Source organism: Ascaphus truei, chromosome 14, assembly GCF_040206685.1.
Source record: "Ascaphus truei isolate aAscTru1 chromosome 14, aAscTru1.hap1, whole genome shotgun sequence".
Lineage (NCBI taxonomy): Eukaryota > Metazoa > Chordata > Amphibia > Anura > Ascaphidae > Ascaphus > Ascaphus truei.
Genome location: NC_134496.1, coordinates 55,376,985 through 55,395,634, shown reverse-complemented (window position 1 = coordinate 55,395,634; position 18,650 = coordinate 55,376,985). Strand labels below are relative to the sequence as shown.

Below are 18,650 nucleotides of genomic sequence, written 5' to 3'. Positions count from 1 at the left end.
CACCCCCAAAAAATGGTTTCCTTTCATTGTAATGCTAATCTCATTACCTCCAATCTATGGGGCTTATTCTGTACGGTGTGATCAGCGCAGATGACGCGCTATTTCAAGAAAAGCCCCATTAAAGTCACTGGGGCTCTCATGCGATAACACGTCACCTGCACTTATCACGCCTTACAGAATAAGCCCCTATGTCTGGATAATTAAAATCCCCCATTATGCAAACATGACCTCATTTTGATGCCTTCTCCATTGGCAAAAGTATTTTAGCTTCCTCAATCTCACAGATATTTGGTGGTTTATAGCATATTCCCACAAACATTTTCTTTGTACTTTTACCTCCCTGCTAATTTCATCCACAAAGTCTCTACATTTTCATCATTCCCTTCATAGACATCTTCCCTTATAATAGGTTTTAGATCCGGTTTAACATATAAACATACTCCACCTCCCCTTCTATTTGCTCGATCCTTCCAAAAAAGGGAATAACCCTCTAAAGAAACTGCCCAGTCATGAGTTTCATCCCACCATGTTTCAGTAATGCCTATGATATCATACTGCTCCCTTGCAGCTATTAATTCAAGTTCCCCATACATTTAAGGTTAATTCCAGTCTGCATTATTATCTTATCTGCTCCAGCCTTTCTACTCCAATTGGGTTTAGTCTTTAGAAGTCTTCTAGTATTATCTGTATTTAATATGGGCGTCTCGCTGCTTGCCAAATTCACACTTGCCCCCATTCTACCTCCATGACCCCTTGCTATTTCCCCATTCCTATCTCTTTTGTCTAGTTTATTCTCTGTTTCTCCCCCCTCCATCCTAGTTTCAAATCTAGGAGGGATAGTTGTAATGCTTTGGCCTAAATGATGTGCTATTTGTATGCCGGCAATAATAGTGGCCGTACTGCGGTTAAAGCGTCAATGCTGGGTTTTGTTTTTTTTAATCTTACTGGAATCAGGGACTATTCCCCCAGAATTGATCTAATTGGTCCCAAAAATATGGTCGTCGGGGGCATGGCTATTCTATGACCCCATGGTAATATTTGCATTTTTGGGGGGTGTCAAAACTGGCACACAAAAAAACTATAAATATATCTGGAACAAGAGTGTGGGGTGCGAAGGCAAGATTAAAACACTCCAAAACGAGCAGCTTTAAGAATCTCAGCAAATAATTATTTTACATGAATATTTCTCTAATTGTATTGTGAAGCTGGAAAGAGCTGTTTCACAAAGAAATAAATGTTAAAGTCGTTGAAACTGCAGCCTTTAATTACTGTCTGTGTGTGCATATATAATATGTGCTCCCTGTTATAGAGCCAGATTACCCTCCAACATCTGGTCCAGCTGACGTTTCTCTCTCTAAGCCCAAGAGCTGTCACCCCTTTGTGGGCTGTCACCCGCACCCCTGCGCTTTGCTGGTACGGTACTTGTCCCAGAGACGAATAAGAATGTCTTATTGTCGCAGATAAGGAGTTTGCGCTCTTTCATTTGCTGGGAAAGGTTTCTGCTGATGGTAAACCCATGAATTGTGTTTCTAAAATACACAATGTGCTTTTGTATCTTTGAAACATTTCATTATGAAGGAGAAAAAGTTTATACAAATGTAGGAAGCATCGACTTGCCACTGGACTCAGACATATAATTGGCTTTAGGGTAATTAACTTGCAAATTGCCAGTCTGCGTTCCGAAGGTGTTATCCCTTATATTTCAAGCATGAAAAAGTTTAATGGAATTACTGTACGTTTATCTCTGAAGGGCTCGGTGATCTAAAGTAAATGGATATAGGTAGAGAAATATACCTTCATTCTTAGCAGCATACGAAGTGCCAATGAAGATGATTACTTTAAAAGGTGAAATCCATAACATTCCAATTTTAACGAGTTCAGTACCCAGGAAAACAGGCATTAGCTTGTATATGTTAAAATTCACTTTTAATACGACCTCTTAGTTTCAGGGCTGCTTTATACATTAGGCCGACTAGGCACAGAGCCTGGGGCCTACTAACCTTTTAGGGCCTACAATATTTCACTTGAAAAATACCTAAACAAAAAATATCACAAAATAAGAGAAATCCGCGAATTTTAATTTAAAATGCCTTCGAAGTATCGATACCTTTAAATATCGAAACAAAAGTATCGATGCCAAATATCGCTAGTTCCGAAAGAAACAAGCAAACGATGAAATTAGCATAAAAATGAGTAAACATATCAGATACACAGGCCTCTAGAAATAACAGGGCCTGCGCAGGTCTTAAAACGGCCCTGGCTGTACCCCACTACAATCCATGAATACGGAGCGGTTTTTCTTCTCAGTGCTGAAACTGAAATTAAATACAAAATATTGTAACCATCAGAACTTGCGGTGCTTTTTGCTCTAGCAAAGTCTGTGCACAGGTCAGGCTCTTCTCTAATTTGCTTTAGTTTTTTTCCGAGGCATGAAATGTCCCTGAGATGTGTTGTTTCTACTCATTTCTAAATTGGACTAACTGGGGTTATTACAAATCTATAAAAATTCATGAGAAATATTAGCAACCAATATTGGATTCCCTCCATTGTTTAATGCTCCAGTGGTAATATGTAACCCCTCGTTGCCCGGCCGTTACTAAGGAGTGTCACAAATGTGTGAGGTAGTGATGTAAACAGGTGCAGACTCTCGTACCTTTCTCCCAGGGCGCCGGTGTTTGGCGGGCTGGTGGTGTAAGCACGCGAGGGAGGTAAGAAAAGGGCGCCAGGAACTTTATTCACAAACAGGACGAGTTTATTCTGATACAATCCCACTTACATGAACCTTCCCTGGGACTCCCCACCGCTCCTCAGAGAGGCCCGCGTGGCTTGTCTCACATCTTTATACTTTCTACAGCACCTGGAACGTGTCCTTCATATTGTTCCGTGCCAGCAGTTAATCCCAGTCCCCATTATAGGGATCTGGCATGCTTCATGCGCAGGCGTTGTGGGTGCGGTTACTCCCAATACGGTGCTTTATTTGTTTAACATTCTCTTTCTAATGCATTGTTTTACATGATTTTGTTTTAAGGGACTATATAATAATATATATAATAATAATAATAAAATAATAATATTCAAATTCAACATCCTTTCCAGTGTGGTTGCTTTGGAAGGGCACAACCATGTCTCCAGGTGGAGGTAATTATTTTCACTTCCTTCCCATGTCCCTTTAGCTGATGATTTTTGAGAATGTCATTTTATGATACTAGTATATGGGGAAATAATGATATCTATGTACAATGCTCCAGGACCAGTTACCTAAATTAACAGTAAAGAGCCAATTGAGGCTATTCCTTAAACTATGATGGGCACAATCGCATCAAATAGACTTCAATGGGAATTTGTATGTGACAGTACCCCGATCGACACTATCAAAGTTTAATGAATAATTCCCAGTGTAAGACATACAGTAACATGGACAGTGGTTATAGGGATCAATAGAAGCAGTTAGGAGGGGGGAATTATACGATGTGTCTGTGGGATTCAGTTATTTGTTTGGCTTTTCATGTTTCGAACCATTAGGAAACTAATAAAAAAAACCTAGAGAATTGTTCCTTACATTTTAAGTTGATAATGGGCAGAGTATTAACTGAAGGAGTACACAGCATTGGAGTCAGTATATGCTGCTAGGTACGCTGAACAATTACCTGGCACTTCATTTTGTAGACACTCACTTTGGATTATCCCTGGCTGTAAGGGCAGCCTTCCTAAAACCTGTGCAGTAAATATTAGTAAGTGGGTCATAAAGACGAGATTGCACCGTCTTATTATTCTGTTTCAGCTGTCAGGAGGTAACGCTGCTTTATTGTACCTCTCGCGTGTCATTCTTTTTTTCCTTTCCTTGTTATGAAGGTGAAAGTGTCATTTTCAATGCAAGCCTTTATAAATCACGGGCGGGCAGGAACACTACGCGCCCTGCGCAGGAACACTACGCGCCCTGCGCAGGAACACTACGCGCCCTGCGCAGGAACACTACGCGCCCTGCGCAGGAACACTACGCGCCCTGCGCAGGAACACTACGCGCCCTGCGCAGGAACACTACGCGCCCTGCGCAGGAACACTACGCGCCCTGCGCAGGAACACTACGCGCCCTGCGCAGAAACACTACGCGCCCTGCGCAAGAATTCCTTGCGTGTGGCCCTCGTTACTGTTACTGGTACCATGTTTCCTTTGAACATTTTCCCTCTTGTAAATGAACAAGTTCTATATCCTTGTAATCCCTTCCTAAAAGCTTCTTTTAATTTAGGAAGATACGATAATCACACCTAACCTTTTGTCAGGACTTAACATTTTTTATATATATTTTTTTTATAACATAACATTTTTTATATTTTTTTAGACATTTACACCTGTCTAACCCACCGTCATGGCCAGTAAGAGGGAACATTGCCTAGGAATGACGGTGTGTTTTGTAGCACACACTAGTTTGGGAAAGTATATTCATTTGTATATTAACTAAACAAGAAATACAGAATAATTACAGAATAATACGATATGCCTAAGAGAATCAGACCATGGGCCTGGTGTGCCGCCTTGGGGGTGAAGGTGTGGGAGGGGGAAATAAGGAGATATGGGTCATGGGGGGGGGGGTAGTTATGGGCCTGGGGAGAAGACAAGTATGGTCCTAGGGCAGGAAGAGGGAGGTATGAGCCTGGGGGGCAGTGAAGGCCGCAGCAGAGTGTGCCTACCTGCAACCTTGGTGGGTGAAGGGGGCCTGCTAGAGGCCCGCAGAGATGCCTGACAGGTGGTGCTCATGGAGGGGCCTGCCGGTGGAAGAGAGGCCGTTACTGGCCTGCCAATGGGTGCCCGTGGAGGTGCCTGCTGGTGGAAGAGAGGCCCTTTCAGGCCTGCCAATGGGTGCCCATAGAGGGGCCTGTGGTGGAAGAGGCCCTTACTGGCCTGCCAATGGGTGCCCATGGAGGGGCCTGCCGGTGGAAGAGAGGCCCTTACTGGCCTGCCAATGGGTGCCCATGGAGGGGCCTGCCGGTGGAAGAGAGACCCTTACTGGCCTGCGAATCTGGCGCTAGTTAGTTTCCTAATTCTTTAGGATTTTATACTTATTTTACGCCTTTTTCATTGCCGCACGATGTATTTTATTCTTTTGCCTGCTTATTTTAATTTTGCTCCATCATTTCTTAAAAATCCAAAAGAGAACGAGTTTTGGCAAAACCAAAACAAGTCCTGTATATTTTTTTGAAAACCAAAATAACATTCAAAACATAAAACACAATTTTTGTATTTTTTTTTTAACCCTAATGAAATTGTCCACCCTTAAAAATCTTTACCATAAACTGTTTTACAAACTAAAACTACACAAAAAGCATTGGCACATTCACTGCACGTGATGCAAAACCCTCACAATCTTCTGCAAACCGGTGCAGTGGAAATATGGAAAATCTCCCTAATTTTGCTTCAGATACACGTGCCGCCGGTTCTCCTTGTAGGGTGTTGGCTAGTTGTCTTGCCGACCTTTCTATGGAGACAGGTAGACTTTGAGCCTTGCCATTGTTTTCAGGTACACGCCTCTCTTTAACCCCCGTGTGCTGTCTGCAATGCATTTCTTTTTAAGAACTGCACATGAGCCTCTCTTAGGGTGAAGATGCGTGACCTTGTAGTGAGAGGTGTTTATTGGACCCATGTTTCAAGTATGTTTGTAGCAGATTAGGACAGGGTCAAATAAAGGAGGACATGTTAATACCAGTTTGTGTGCTAAAGAAGTTTGTATTTTATTTCAAATCCATGTTAAAATGGACAAGAAGTCAAAAGTAACACCGTGTGCTCATTTGCATGTCATTAGCCAAATTCCTTGGCTGCAGTGGAAGCTAAGAGATAATGGGGAAGACACGGTTACAGAACTGTCTGAGACATGTCAATGTGCACACAAGTGGTATTTTTATTTGCTGTATTTTATTTAGTAATTCTAATACGAAAAAAAATAGAAATGCTACAGTATTTATTTATTTATGTGTAAGCACTCAGGAAAACAGGTTACCGAACATTTCTTTTATGCATGATGGAAATGCTAACTATTATTATTGTCCATTAAATGCATGCTGGGTACATTTACATCCACCCCATTGGTTTATCGCTGCTGTTTTTCAGTCTTCTCCTAGAGTTTTTTTTACACATCAGATTTATTGTCAAATTGACAACACTTGATACAACAGCCAGTACTATAGGATACATACAGCATGATAACCTTACTGTCACAAGAATGTTCTAGATTCATTATGAAACAGTGATGCATTAGATAAACTTTAGTGTCCCATATGAATCTCAACCTTAATTCTTAAAAATCGGGCTATTGACTTCCAAGTGACCCCGTTGTGCATTACATGTATTAAGTGTAATTGTTGAAATTGTATGAGTCTTCATGATAGATGAAGCTATTTGTTTAACACTGATGCATGGAGCCGACGTGACCCCACATTTTGATACAGTCCTTTTTTAATCCCAGTGGACAACATTATAACAAGCAAATAAAATTGTTTGCCCAAATCTTCTTAGCAAGTTACATTTAAAAATGCTTAATGTTTGTTTTTTTCTTTTTCTACTTCAGGATATTTTCACCCCAGAGAGCAAATTTAAGGAGTCTGTGTTTGAGAATTACTACGTAATATATTCTTCAACGCTGTACCGGCAGCAGGAATCCGGGCGCCAATGGTTTCTGGGACTCAGTAAAGAAGGTCAAATCATGAAGGGGAATCGAGTGAAAAAGACTAAAGCATCATCACATTTTGTACCAAAACCTATAGAAGGTAAGACTTCTCTTCTTTATTATCACACCTGAAAAGGTTACTATCTATAGGTGTGTATAGTTTTAACTGATTTCTTGCGCATCACGTGCCCCGTCCTGCCTCCTCGCGCACTCGCCCGCACGCCGCATGTACGTGAACGCTGCCTTAAGGTAGTCTGTTCGCTCAGCTGAGGTACCATGGACGCAGCCTTAGCCGCATGGAGTGTTGGTTGTTGTAGTAAGACGCCTGTATTCTACAGTATAAAGAAAAGAGGACGTCTCCCTATGCATGGGCTCCCACAGCCTGCACACACTGTATACTCTCCCTATGCATGTGCTCCCACAGCCTGCACACACTGTATACTCTCCCTATTCATGTGCTCCCACAGCCTGTACGCACTGTATACTCTCCCTGTGCATGTGCTCCCACAGCCTGCACACACTGTATACCCTCCCTATGCATGTGCTCCCACAGCCTGCACGCACTGTATACTCTCCCTGTGCATGTGCTCCCACAGCCTGCACACACTGTATACTCTCCCTATGCATGTGCTCCCACAGCCTGCACGCACTGTACACTCTCCCTGTGCATGTGCTCCCACAGCCTGCACGCACTGTATACTCTCCTTGTGCATGTGCTCCCACAGCCTGCACGCACTGTATACTCTCCCTGTGCATGTGCTCCCACAGCCTGCACACACTGTATACTCTCCCTGTGCATGTGCTCCCACAGCCTGCACACACTATATACTCTCCCTGTGCATGTGCTCCCACAGCCTGCACACACTGTATACTCTCCCTGTGCATGTGCTCCCACAGCCTGCACACACTGTATACTCTCCCTACGCATGTGCTCCCACAGCCTGCACACACTGTATACTCTCCCTGTGCATGTGCTCCCACAGCCTGCACACACTGTATACTCTCCCTGTGCATGTGCTCCCACAGCCTGTACGCACTGTATACTCTCCCTGTGCATGTGCTCCCACAGCCTGCACGCACTGTATACTCTCCCTATTCATGTGCTCCCACAGCCTGCACGCACTGTATACTCTCCCTGTGCATGTGCTCCCACAGCCTGCACGCACTGTATACTCTCTCTATTCATGTGCTCCCACAGCCTGCACGCACTGTATACTCTCCCTATGCATGTGCTCCCACAGCCTGCACGCACTGTACACTCTCCCTGTGCATGTGCTCCCACAGCCTGCACACACAGTATACTCTCCCTATGCATGTGCTCCCACAGCCTGTACACACTGTATGCTCTCCCTATGCATGTGCTCCCACAGCCTGTACACACTGTATACTCTCCCTATGCATGTGCTCCCACAGCCTGCACGCACTGTACACTCTCCCTATGCATGTGCTCCCACAGCCTGTACGCACTGTATACTCTCCCTGTGCATGTGCTCCCACAGCCTGTACGCACTGTATACTCTCCCTATTCATGTGCTCCCACAGCCTGCACGCACTGTATACTCTCCCTATGCATGTGCTCCCACAGCCTGCACGCACTGTATACTCTCCCTGTGCATGTGCTCCCACAGCCTGCACACACTGTATACTCTCCCTGTGCATGTGCTCCCACAGCCTGCACGCACTGTATACTCTCCCTGTGCATGTGCTCCCACAGCCTGCACGCACTGTATACTCTCCCTGTGCATGTGCTCCCACAGCCTGCACACACTGTATACTCTCCCTATTCATGTGCTCCCACAGCCTGCACACACTGTATACTCTCCCTGTGCATGTGCTCCCACAGCCTGCACACACTGTATACTCTCCCTATGCATGTGCTCCCACAGCCTGCACGCACTGTATACTCTCCCTGTGCATGTGCTCCCACAGCCTGCACGCACTGTATACTCTCCCTGTGCATGTGCTCCCACAGCCTGCACGCACTGTATACTCTCCCTGTGCATGTGCTCCCACAGCCTGCACGCACTGTATACTCTCCCTATGCATGTGCTCCCACAGCCTGCACGCACTGTATACTCTCCCTATTCATGGGCTCCCACAGCCTGCACGCACTGTATACTCTCCCTATGCATGGGCTCCCACAGCCTGCACACACTGTATACTCTCCCTATGCATGGGCTCCCACAGCCTGCACACACTGTATACTCTCCCTATGCATGGGCTCCCACAGCCTGCACACACTGTATACTCTCCCTATGCATGGGCTCCCACAGCCTGCACACACTGTATACTCTCCCTATGCATGGGCTCCCACAGCCTGCACACACTGTATACTCTCCCTATGCATGGGCTCCCACAGCCTGCACACACTGTATACTCTCCCTATGCATGGGCTCCCACAGCCTGCACACACTGTATACTCTCCCTATGCATGGGCTCCCACAGCCTGCACACACTGTATACTCTCCCTATGCATGTGCTCCCACAGCCTGCACACACTGTATACTCTCCCTATGCATGTGCTCCCACAGCCTGCACGCACTGTATACTCTCCCTATGCATGTGCTCCCACAGCCTGCACGCACTGTATACTCTCCCTGTGCATGTGCTCCCACAGCCTGCACGCACTGTATACTCTCCCTATGCATGTGCTCCCACAGCCTGCACGCACTGTATACTCTCCCTGTGCATGTGCTCCCACAGCCTGCACACACTGTATACTCTCCCTGTGCATGTGCTCCCACAGCCTGCACGCACTGTATACTCTCCCTGTGCATGTGCTCCCACAGCCTGCACACACTGTATACTCTCCCTATGCATGTGCTCCCACAGCCTGCACACACTGTATACTCTCCCTATGCATGGGCTCCCACAGCCTGCACACACTGTATACTCTCCCTATGCATGGGCTCCCACAGCCTGCACACACTGTATACTCTCCCTATGCATGGGCTCCCACAGCCTGCACACACTGTATACTCTCCCTATGCATGGGCTCCCACAGCCTGCACACACTGTATACTCTCCCTATGCATGGGCTCCCACAGCCTGCACACACTGTATACTCTCCCTATGCATGTGCTCCCACAGCCTGCACGCACTGTATACTCTCCCTATGCATGTGCTCCCACAGCCTGCACGCACTGTATACTCTCCCTGTGCATGTGCTCCCACAGCCTGCACGCACTGTATACTCTCCCTGTGCATGTGCTCCCACAGCCTGCACGCACTGTATACTCTCCCTGTGCATGTGCTCCCACAGCCTGCACGCACTGTATACTCTCCCTGTGCATGTGCTCCCACAGCCTGCACGCACTGTATACTCTCCCTGTGCATGTGCTCCCACAGCCTGCACGCACTGTATACTCTCCCTGTGCATGTGCTCCCACAGCCTGCACGCACTGTATACTCTCCCTGTGCATGTGCTCCCACAGCCTGCACGCACTGTATACTCTCCCTGTGCATGTGCTCCCACAGCCTGCACACACTGTATACTCTCCCTATGCATGTGCTCCCACAGCCTGCACACACTGTATACTCTCCCTATGCATGGGCTCCCACAGCCTGCACACACTGTATACTCTCCCTATGCATGGGCTCCCACAGCCTGCACACACTGTATACTCTCCCTATGCATGGGCTCCCACAGCCTGCACGCACTGTATACTCTCCCTATGCATGGGCTCCCACAGCCTGCACGCACTGTATACTCTCCCTATGCATGTGCTCCCACAGCCTGCACACACTGTATACTCTCCCTGTGCATGTGCTCCCACAGCCTGCACACACTGTATACTCTCCCTATGCATGGGCTCCCACAGCCTGCACACACTGTATACTCTCCCTATGCATGGGCTCCCACAGCCTGCACACACTGTATACTCTCCCTATGCATGGGCTCCCACAGCCTGCACACACTGTATACTCTCCCTATGCATGGGCTCCCACAGCCTGCACACACTGTATACTCTCCCTATGCATGGGCTCCCACAGCCTGCACACACTGTATACTCTCCCTATGCATGTGCTCCCACAGCCTGCACACACTGTATACTCTCCCTATGCATGTGCTCCCACAGCCTGCACACACTGTATACTCTCCCTATGCATGTGCTCCCACAGCCTGCACACACTGTATACTCTCCCTATGCATGGGCTCCCACAGCCTGCACACACTGTATACTCTCCCTATGCATGGGCTCCCACAGCCTGCACACACTGTATACTCTCCCTATTCATGGGCTCCCACAGCCTGCACACACTGTATACTCTCCCTATGCATGGTCTCCCACAGCCTGCACACACTGTATACTCTCCCTATGCATGGGCTCCCACAGCCTGCACACACTGTATACTCTCCCTATGCATGTGCTCCCACAGCCTGCACACACTGTATACTCTCCCTGTGCATGTGCTCCCACAGCCTGCACACACTTTATACTCTCCCTATGCATGTGCTCCCACAGCCTGCACACACTGTATACTCTCCCTATGCATGTGCTCCCACAGCCTGCACGCACTGTATACTCTCCCTGTGCATGTGCTCCCACAGCCTGCACGCACTGTATACTCTCCCTGTGCATGTGCTCCCACAGCCTGCACGCACTGTATACTCTCCCTGTGCATGTGCTCCCACAGCCTGCACGCACTGTATACTCTCCCTATGCATGTGCTCCCACAGCCTGCACGCACTGTATACTCTCCCTATTCATGGGCTCCCACAGCCTGCACGCACTGTATACTCTCCCTATGCATGGGCTCCCACAGCCTGCACGCACTGTATACTCTCCCTATGCATGGGCTCCCACAGCCTGCACGCACTGTATACTCTCCCTATGCATGGGCTCCCACAGCCTGCACGCACTGTATACTCTCCCTATGCATGGGCTCCCACAGCCTGCACGCACTGTATACTCTCCCTATGCATGGGCTCCCACAGCCTGCACACACTGTATACTCTCCCTATGCATGGGCTCCCACAGCCTGCACACACTGTATACTCTCCCTATGCATGGGCTCCCACAGCCTGCACACACTGTATACTCTCCCTATGCATGGGCTCCCACAGCCTGCACACACTGTATACTCTCCCTATGCATGTGCTCCCACAGCCTGCACACACTGTATACTCTCCCTATTCATGTGCTCCCACAGCCTGCACACACTGTATACTCTCCCTATGCATGTGCTCCCACAGCCTGCACACACTGTATACTCTCCCTATGCATGTGCTCCCACAGCCTGCACACACTGTATACTCTCCCTATGCATGTGCTCCCACAGCCTGCACACACTGTATACTCTCCCTATGCATGTGCTCCCACAGCCTGCACACACTGTATACTCTCCCTATGCATGTGCTCCCACAGCCTGCACACACTGTATACTCTCCCTATGCATGTGCTCCCACAGCCTGCACACACTGTATACTCTCCCTATGCATGTGCTCCCACAGCCTGCACACACTGTATACTCTCCCTATGCATGTGCTCCCACAGCCTGCACACACTGTATACTCTCCCTATGCATGTGCTCCCACAGCCTGCACACACTGTATACTCTCCCTATGCATGGGCTCCCACAGCCTGCACACACTGTATACTCTCCCTATGCATGGGCTCCCACAGCCTGCACACACTGTATACTCTCCCTATGCATGGGCTCCCACAGCCTGCACACACTGTATACTCTCCCTATGCATGGGCTCCCACAGCCTGCACACACTGTATACTCTCCCTATGCATGGGCTCCCACAGCCTGCACACACTGTATACTCTCCCTATGCATGTGCTCCCACAGCCTGCACACACTGTATACTCTCCCTATGCATGTGCTCCCACAGCCTGCACACACTGTATACTCTCCCTATGCATGTGCTCCCACAGCCTGCACACACTGTATACTCTCCCTATGCATGGGCTCCCACAGCCTGCACACACTGTATACTCTCCCTATGCATGGGCTCCCACAGCCTGCACACACTGTATACTCTCCCTATTCATGGGCTCCCACAGCCTGCACACACTGTATACTCTCCCTATGCATGGGCTCCCACAGCCTGCACACACTGTATACTCTCCCTATGCATGGTCTCCCACAGCCTGCACACACTGTATACTCTCCCTATGCATGGGCTCCCACAGCCTGCACACACTGTATACTCTCCCTATGCATGTGCTCCCACAGCCTGCACACACTTTATACTCTCCCTATGCATGTGCTCCCACAGCCTGCACACACTTTATACTCTCCCTATGCATGTGCTCCCACAGCCTGCACACACTGTATACTCTCCCTATTCATGTGCTCCCACAGCCTGCACACACTGTATACTCTCTCTATGCATGTGCTCCCACAGCCTGCACACACTGTATACTCTCTCCCTCCTTCCGTTTGTGGAGGATGTCACATTTGTAGCGTGTTTGAGAGGTGTTTCTGTGGCTCGGGTGGTATACTATTCTATTATGGATGTAGAATTTACTGGTTCCCATGTAAAAGACAATTGGGAAACACTATCAAATCATTTACAAAATCACGTTCCCTAGTACTGAGCATCTTTAGAAATACAGTGTATCAGTTTTTATTTTACTGCTTCACCATTTGTTTTACACAGATCAACAACAGATGCCACCATGTGTATTTGCATATAAAATCTAGATAAGGGTAAAAAGTATTAATGTGTTGAATCCAGTTTTAGTTCAGTGAATACATAGTATTATTTGTATAGTAGTTACAGATTGAACCTGGAAAGCCGTTTCTTCCAGAACTGTCACTGTATCTCCCTGAAGAGTCATCTTCTCAGTGCTTGTCAGGTAGGTCAGTATCTCCCATCACAGACTGTCCCCTCGCCAGCCTGTGGGAGTACTACATTAGTTCTTTGGCATCTTTCCCAGTGTAGGCGCATTTCAGCTTCGTAATGTATTCATCAGCAAGGACTTCAGCCTCCATAGATTTCAGCCTTTTTCTTAAATCAACAGACATTCGAGAAAAGATTTTCATTCAACACACAGGCTCTGGTGTCTAAACTCAACTGGTTTTGATATCCATGTTCCTTCATCGGGTCATAACAAAAGGGAACATTGGATATCCAAACACCAAAATGTCATACTGTAATATTACCAAAGTGGTACATGACATTAGAAGACATAACTTTATTAAGTGAACCTGGTGATCCATTGTTAGTAGTAAACCCACCACTAGAAAGGTGTTCACATGAAGTAGTTAATATCACTGATTTCATGTATTGACAAGCCTGTTCTGCACATATTCTTATGTATGGTTTAGCATGCTGGAGGTAATTGCTAGTACTTTTCAGGGTTTCTTTGTTTTTTTTTGTTTTTAACCAGCTCCATGTACTGACAACCAACAGAGAGTAAGAAAGGTTTCCTGGTGTTCAATTTAGTAGTTAAATAACATTTGAGCTGAGGATGAAAAAAAAGATAATTGTGCACAGGTTCAAGCTTTTGTTTAATGTTAAACTGGGTGACTTACTGTATGTTCATTACATTGGACACATCACTTACTGTATACTGTACTTTTAATAAGCCTTACAAATAGTTGTTTAAACATCTATTTTTTTGAGAGAAATAAATGTAAAAACTATACAGATTTTTTTTCCCCACCAAGTAATTGATATTTCTGTTTTAAGAGCTTCTTCACTCAATGCAATTATGGGAGGATAACAACAAACTATTAACTAATCAAGCCAATGCACTGCTTTGTAAGGACAGGAAAATGAGAGACTCCCGTTTGGGCTTCTGTTCTGTTTTATAATAGCATTATTGGGTTTGTAGTGTTATTAATGCTTCAGTGGTTATGTATCCTTGGAGCTATTTAATCCTAAAAAAGCAATTCGTTGCTGGAGCTGTATCTCTGGGATCAGCCCGTTCCTACAGAATGAAACCTGAACTCCCAGATAGCCACAAACATTAAAGCTTTAATAATGTGCTATGGGTTTTCACTTCATCTTGTCAAAGTGTTTCTAAGGGAAACTGCCCGGTGCTGGTGTGTTATTGGTATTGATCATACGCTGTACAAACAGATCGGAGTATTATAACTCACGATGAATGGACATGGACTCTTCACGGCTGGGAGTTATCAGCTATATAATGCAGGGAAGATACATTTCCTAATGGGCTGCAGACACAGGAGACATGTTGCTGTAATTCAGGCCCTAGGAGGCGTCTCCTCCTAAAAATAATGATCTGGTCCCATTACACTGATGAAATACTAACTTCAGGAAAATCCACTCACAGAAAGTAGATCACGCAGACTAATATACGGTCCTGTAGTGTGCAAGGTTTGCAATGCTTATCTTGGGGAAACAAAGGAAGCGATTCTGTCCTACCGAACACCAGAACCCATTGTTAGGTTTCAGTTGGATAGAAATAAACGCAGCTGCTTTCCAATGCAGTTCTGGCAACCAGGGCCCACACCAAGGTCCCGCGACTGACTTGGCGTTAAAAGACTTCAGAAAAAGAATACTTGATCCACTGCTTATGATATACCCCATCATGAAAAAGCATGCTACAGTGTATTGTCATTCTGATCATCATAATACATTTGCAGTCAACACAGCTCCAGCTGTTAGGGTACAGAGTCTTCACAGTATCACTGTCCAGTTATTGGTGTGCCAGCCATTGTACAGTATGTGTAAAAGGTTGATAATAATCAGAGAGTAGAACCTCCAACTTCAGCAAAAGTTCCTGTTGGCTTTCAGTTTGTGTTACTGATAAGCAGAGGCTGTATTACAGTAGGGGGGGGGGGGGTAAGGGTTTTTGTCCGTGCTGTTGATGAAATGACTCGATTGTCCAGTTAAACAGAGACAAACAAAGTGTTCAGTATGGTGATAATCCGAATCCTCGTAACTACAATAGAAACTGTTTATTTTCAAAGTGGGAGAGTGACTTTTTCATTGAACATTCACCTGTTCTTTAACATTGTGTGTCTCTGTTTTGTGGAGAAGTGGGGTCTCTGGACCCTTAGCGTTATTCTGCCTTGTGCGTTAGCCTTTCAGAATGTAAATGCATCCATTATACAGGCCAGCTCATCATCCTGTCAGGCAGCCACAGTCACTGTATAATACCACTAACAGGGGCAGTTATGACCAGGTCTATTGAAATATCTTCTTTCAATTCCACCACAGCAAAGAGCTTTACAGACAGATTCTTGAGGTTTATGCAGGTACCAAAGGTGTGACATCACATGATTGACAGTCTAATCTTCAATGCAGCCTACAGAATTTAAGGGGAGATAGTGACCATGCAAAATCTGTCAAAAATGTGTAGATGAAACCCGCAGTGTGTTCAAGTCCAACACTTTTCACTCACCTGCTCTCAGATAGCAATAAGCGAAAGATCTCTGTCAGCAAATCAGTTAATTCACTGTAATTAAATTTAAAAGCTTCTTCGTATCAAACAGCATGTAAGAGAGAAAATTAGTACATTGAATTTCTTGATACAACAGTACAGTGCTTTTATTTCCTTCCTAGAGGGGAGGCAGATAGCTGGGAAATCCCTGATTATTCATTCTGTGTGCAATCAATTCCCTTGGATAAACCATTTCACTTTTTCATGTCTGCCCTATCTTTCCAGTGCAGTGAGCCTGCGTTCCTTATTTATTCACTTTCTAGTGATATATGGATGTGTAAACAAGCCTGCCCGACAGAATAGCTGGCATTGGTTTATATACATTTTGGAGATGAATACGCCATTATTTAGTACTTTTAAAGCAGTACTTCATAATTTCTCCAGAAATGAACGTTGTATTATATAACAAGTACTGAGTGTTTATAGATATTATATCACACACAGTAAAGCCATACTTTCTATACTGGACACAAGGGGAGCGGGTGCTACCTAATCAGTCACCTACTGTATCCCGAAAGCTGGTAGTGTTGCACTTACAGTATCTTTCAGTTGCAGACATGTAGATTACGCCTATTACAGTTGATCTTCCCGTTTTCTTACTATGATTAGGATTCTGCAGTAAGTGCAAGGACAAAAGGGCCTAATTGCGTAATTTTTGACCTCCCTTAATTTTGTGAAGTTGTTTCCTTTTAGGTCTTCTCGGCAGCTGTTTCGATGTTTGATAGTGCAGCTGTTTTGATTATCTTCTCATTTTTTCAACGCTCCCAGTAGAAAGACCAAATGATATGTCTCCAGGTCTTTGGATTCATTAGGTGAAAGGCAAGCAGATAAATGCTAATGGGACCAATGATGGTTGACCCCTCTCTTTGCAAGAACTAATTGCCTTCCTTTGTTTTGCAGTGTGCATGTACAGAGAACCATCAATGCATGAAATTGGGGAGAAGCAAGGGCGTTCAAGAAAAAGTTCCGGGACACCAACCATGAACGGTGGAAAAGTTGTGAATCAAGTATCAACATAGCAAAGATCTGGCCCCTGTCCTGACCGTGAATCCACTGCAATGTCAGAAATTATAAATATAAACTAACAAGACCGGTCCTGTTGACTACATTTTTGAACTCAAATCTCTTCTTCTTTGGATAGGACAAGGAAACGGAAATAAAATTGCCTGTGCAATGTTTTAAACCAACCAGAAAGAAAATCCTCTGAATCTGGACTCCATTCACATTTTATGCAAAGTTTGCTGAGTGATAAGTTCCCATCTCTGCATAAAAAAAAAACAATAAAGATGTTACATTTAAATGAAAAATGTGCTGGAGAAATAAATGCTGACAAAGTTGCTAGAAACTATTTATCAATAATTAGGGACATGAATGGGTTATATTTTCTTCTATTCCGAGTCTATTTATGAAGCACTTTTGCTTTCTAATATATATATATATATATATATATATATATATATATATATATATATATATATATATATATATATATATATATATATATATATACACAGTATATAGTCCTTTTTAGCAAGATACATAGGAGTTGTAGATAAGTGAAAGCTATGTAACACATTGTATGCCATGTTTTACTTTTCATTCATATTTTAAGATATGAAAAATACCTTTTGTAATGTAAAAAAACTCAAACTCAAAAAGCACAAATAGATAACATAATAGACAATGCTGGATTTGATTACGGGCTGGTATCAATCTCCCTGAGGAAAAATAAATGACGCAGTAATTACAAATTAGCAGTGATTAGGATTGAGTTACACATTGTTTTTGAGGAATTTCACAATGGTTTCCATCTGGAGGAGTCGCTATTAATATAATTTTACTCCACATTTCCTGAAGATGGGACACGCCCGGGGAATTTCCCACTGACACACCTGGCTAGGCTGGTAAATCGCAAATATATATTTGTTAAAACAAGTCGCTTAGTGAGCGTCTTACAGTCTTTCATTTGCAGATTAACTTCTTAAATAGATACAAATGGAAATTAAAACGTATTTTAGTGCTCTGATAAGAATTTATTTAAAAAACACTTTGGTATTGAATGTTGGTGCGAGAGATTATAACTGTGTTTACATCCAGTTTTTGGTTCACTCTATAGAAGTAGGAGGATATGCTTTTAGAAAGTCTTAGGGGCTATGCACAAAGCAGTGATAAGTGTTTTTAAGTGAGATAAATGCTTTATGGCGCAATTTATGGCGCAATTGTTTTAGCAATGACTGTGTTTTGATGATAGAAAGCCTTTTAAGCGCGATACTGTAGTGTTATCGTTGCTTTGTGAATCGCGCTGCACGCAATATTGCACCATAAAGGCCTTTATCTCACTTAAAAACACTTATCACTGCTTTGTGCATAACCCCCTTATCGTCTACCGGGAAAGTGAAAGATTGGTGACAATGGGGACTAGAGGTGACCCATACAACGAAGTGGAGCCATACTGCAGCTTTGGTGTCAGCGCCCTGCACAGGCTTTTGGGAAGTACCCCCTTGTGATTATATGCAGTGGGAGGGGAGAACTTATTTCCATTATCCCACTTTGCAACGTTTTACATAGACTATTTTTATAGGGGAGTTTTGGTTTTGTACAGAGGAAAAGGCGCAGACTCCTTA

General features: G+C 45.0%; 1 protein-coding gene across 5 annotated transcripts in view; it reads left to right on the top strand.

The window, feature by feature from the left end:
- The window catches only part of FGF12 (fibroblast growth factor 12), a 229,177-nt gene extending 211,814 nt beyond the window's left edge, over positions 1-17,363 (top strand). For all 5 annotated transcript variants that reach the window (XM_075571049.1, XM_075571048.1, XM_075571047.1 and 2 more), the window contains 2 exons: positions 6,560-6,758; positions 16,927-17,363. In XM_075571049.1, the coding sequence (XP_075427164.1) occupies positions 6,560-6,758; positions 16,927-17,045 (318 nt within the window). In that variant the 3' untranslated portion in view covers positions 17,046-17,363. The remainder of the gene's footprint in view (positions 1-6,559; positions 6,759-16,926) is intronic.
- The last annotated feature ends 1,287 nt before the right edge of the window (positions 17,364-18,650 follow it).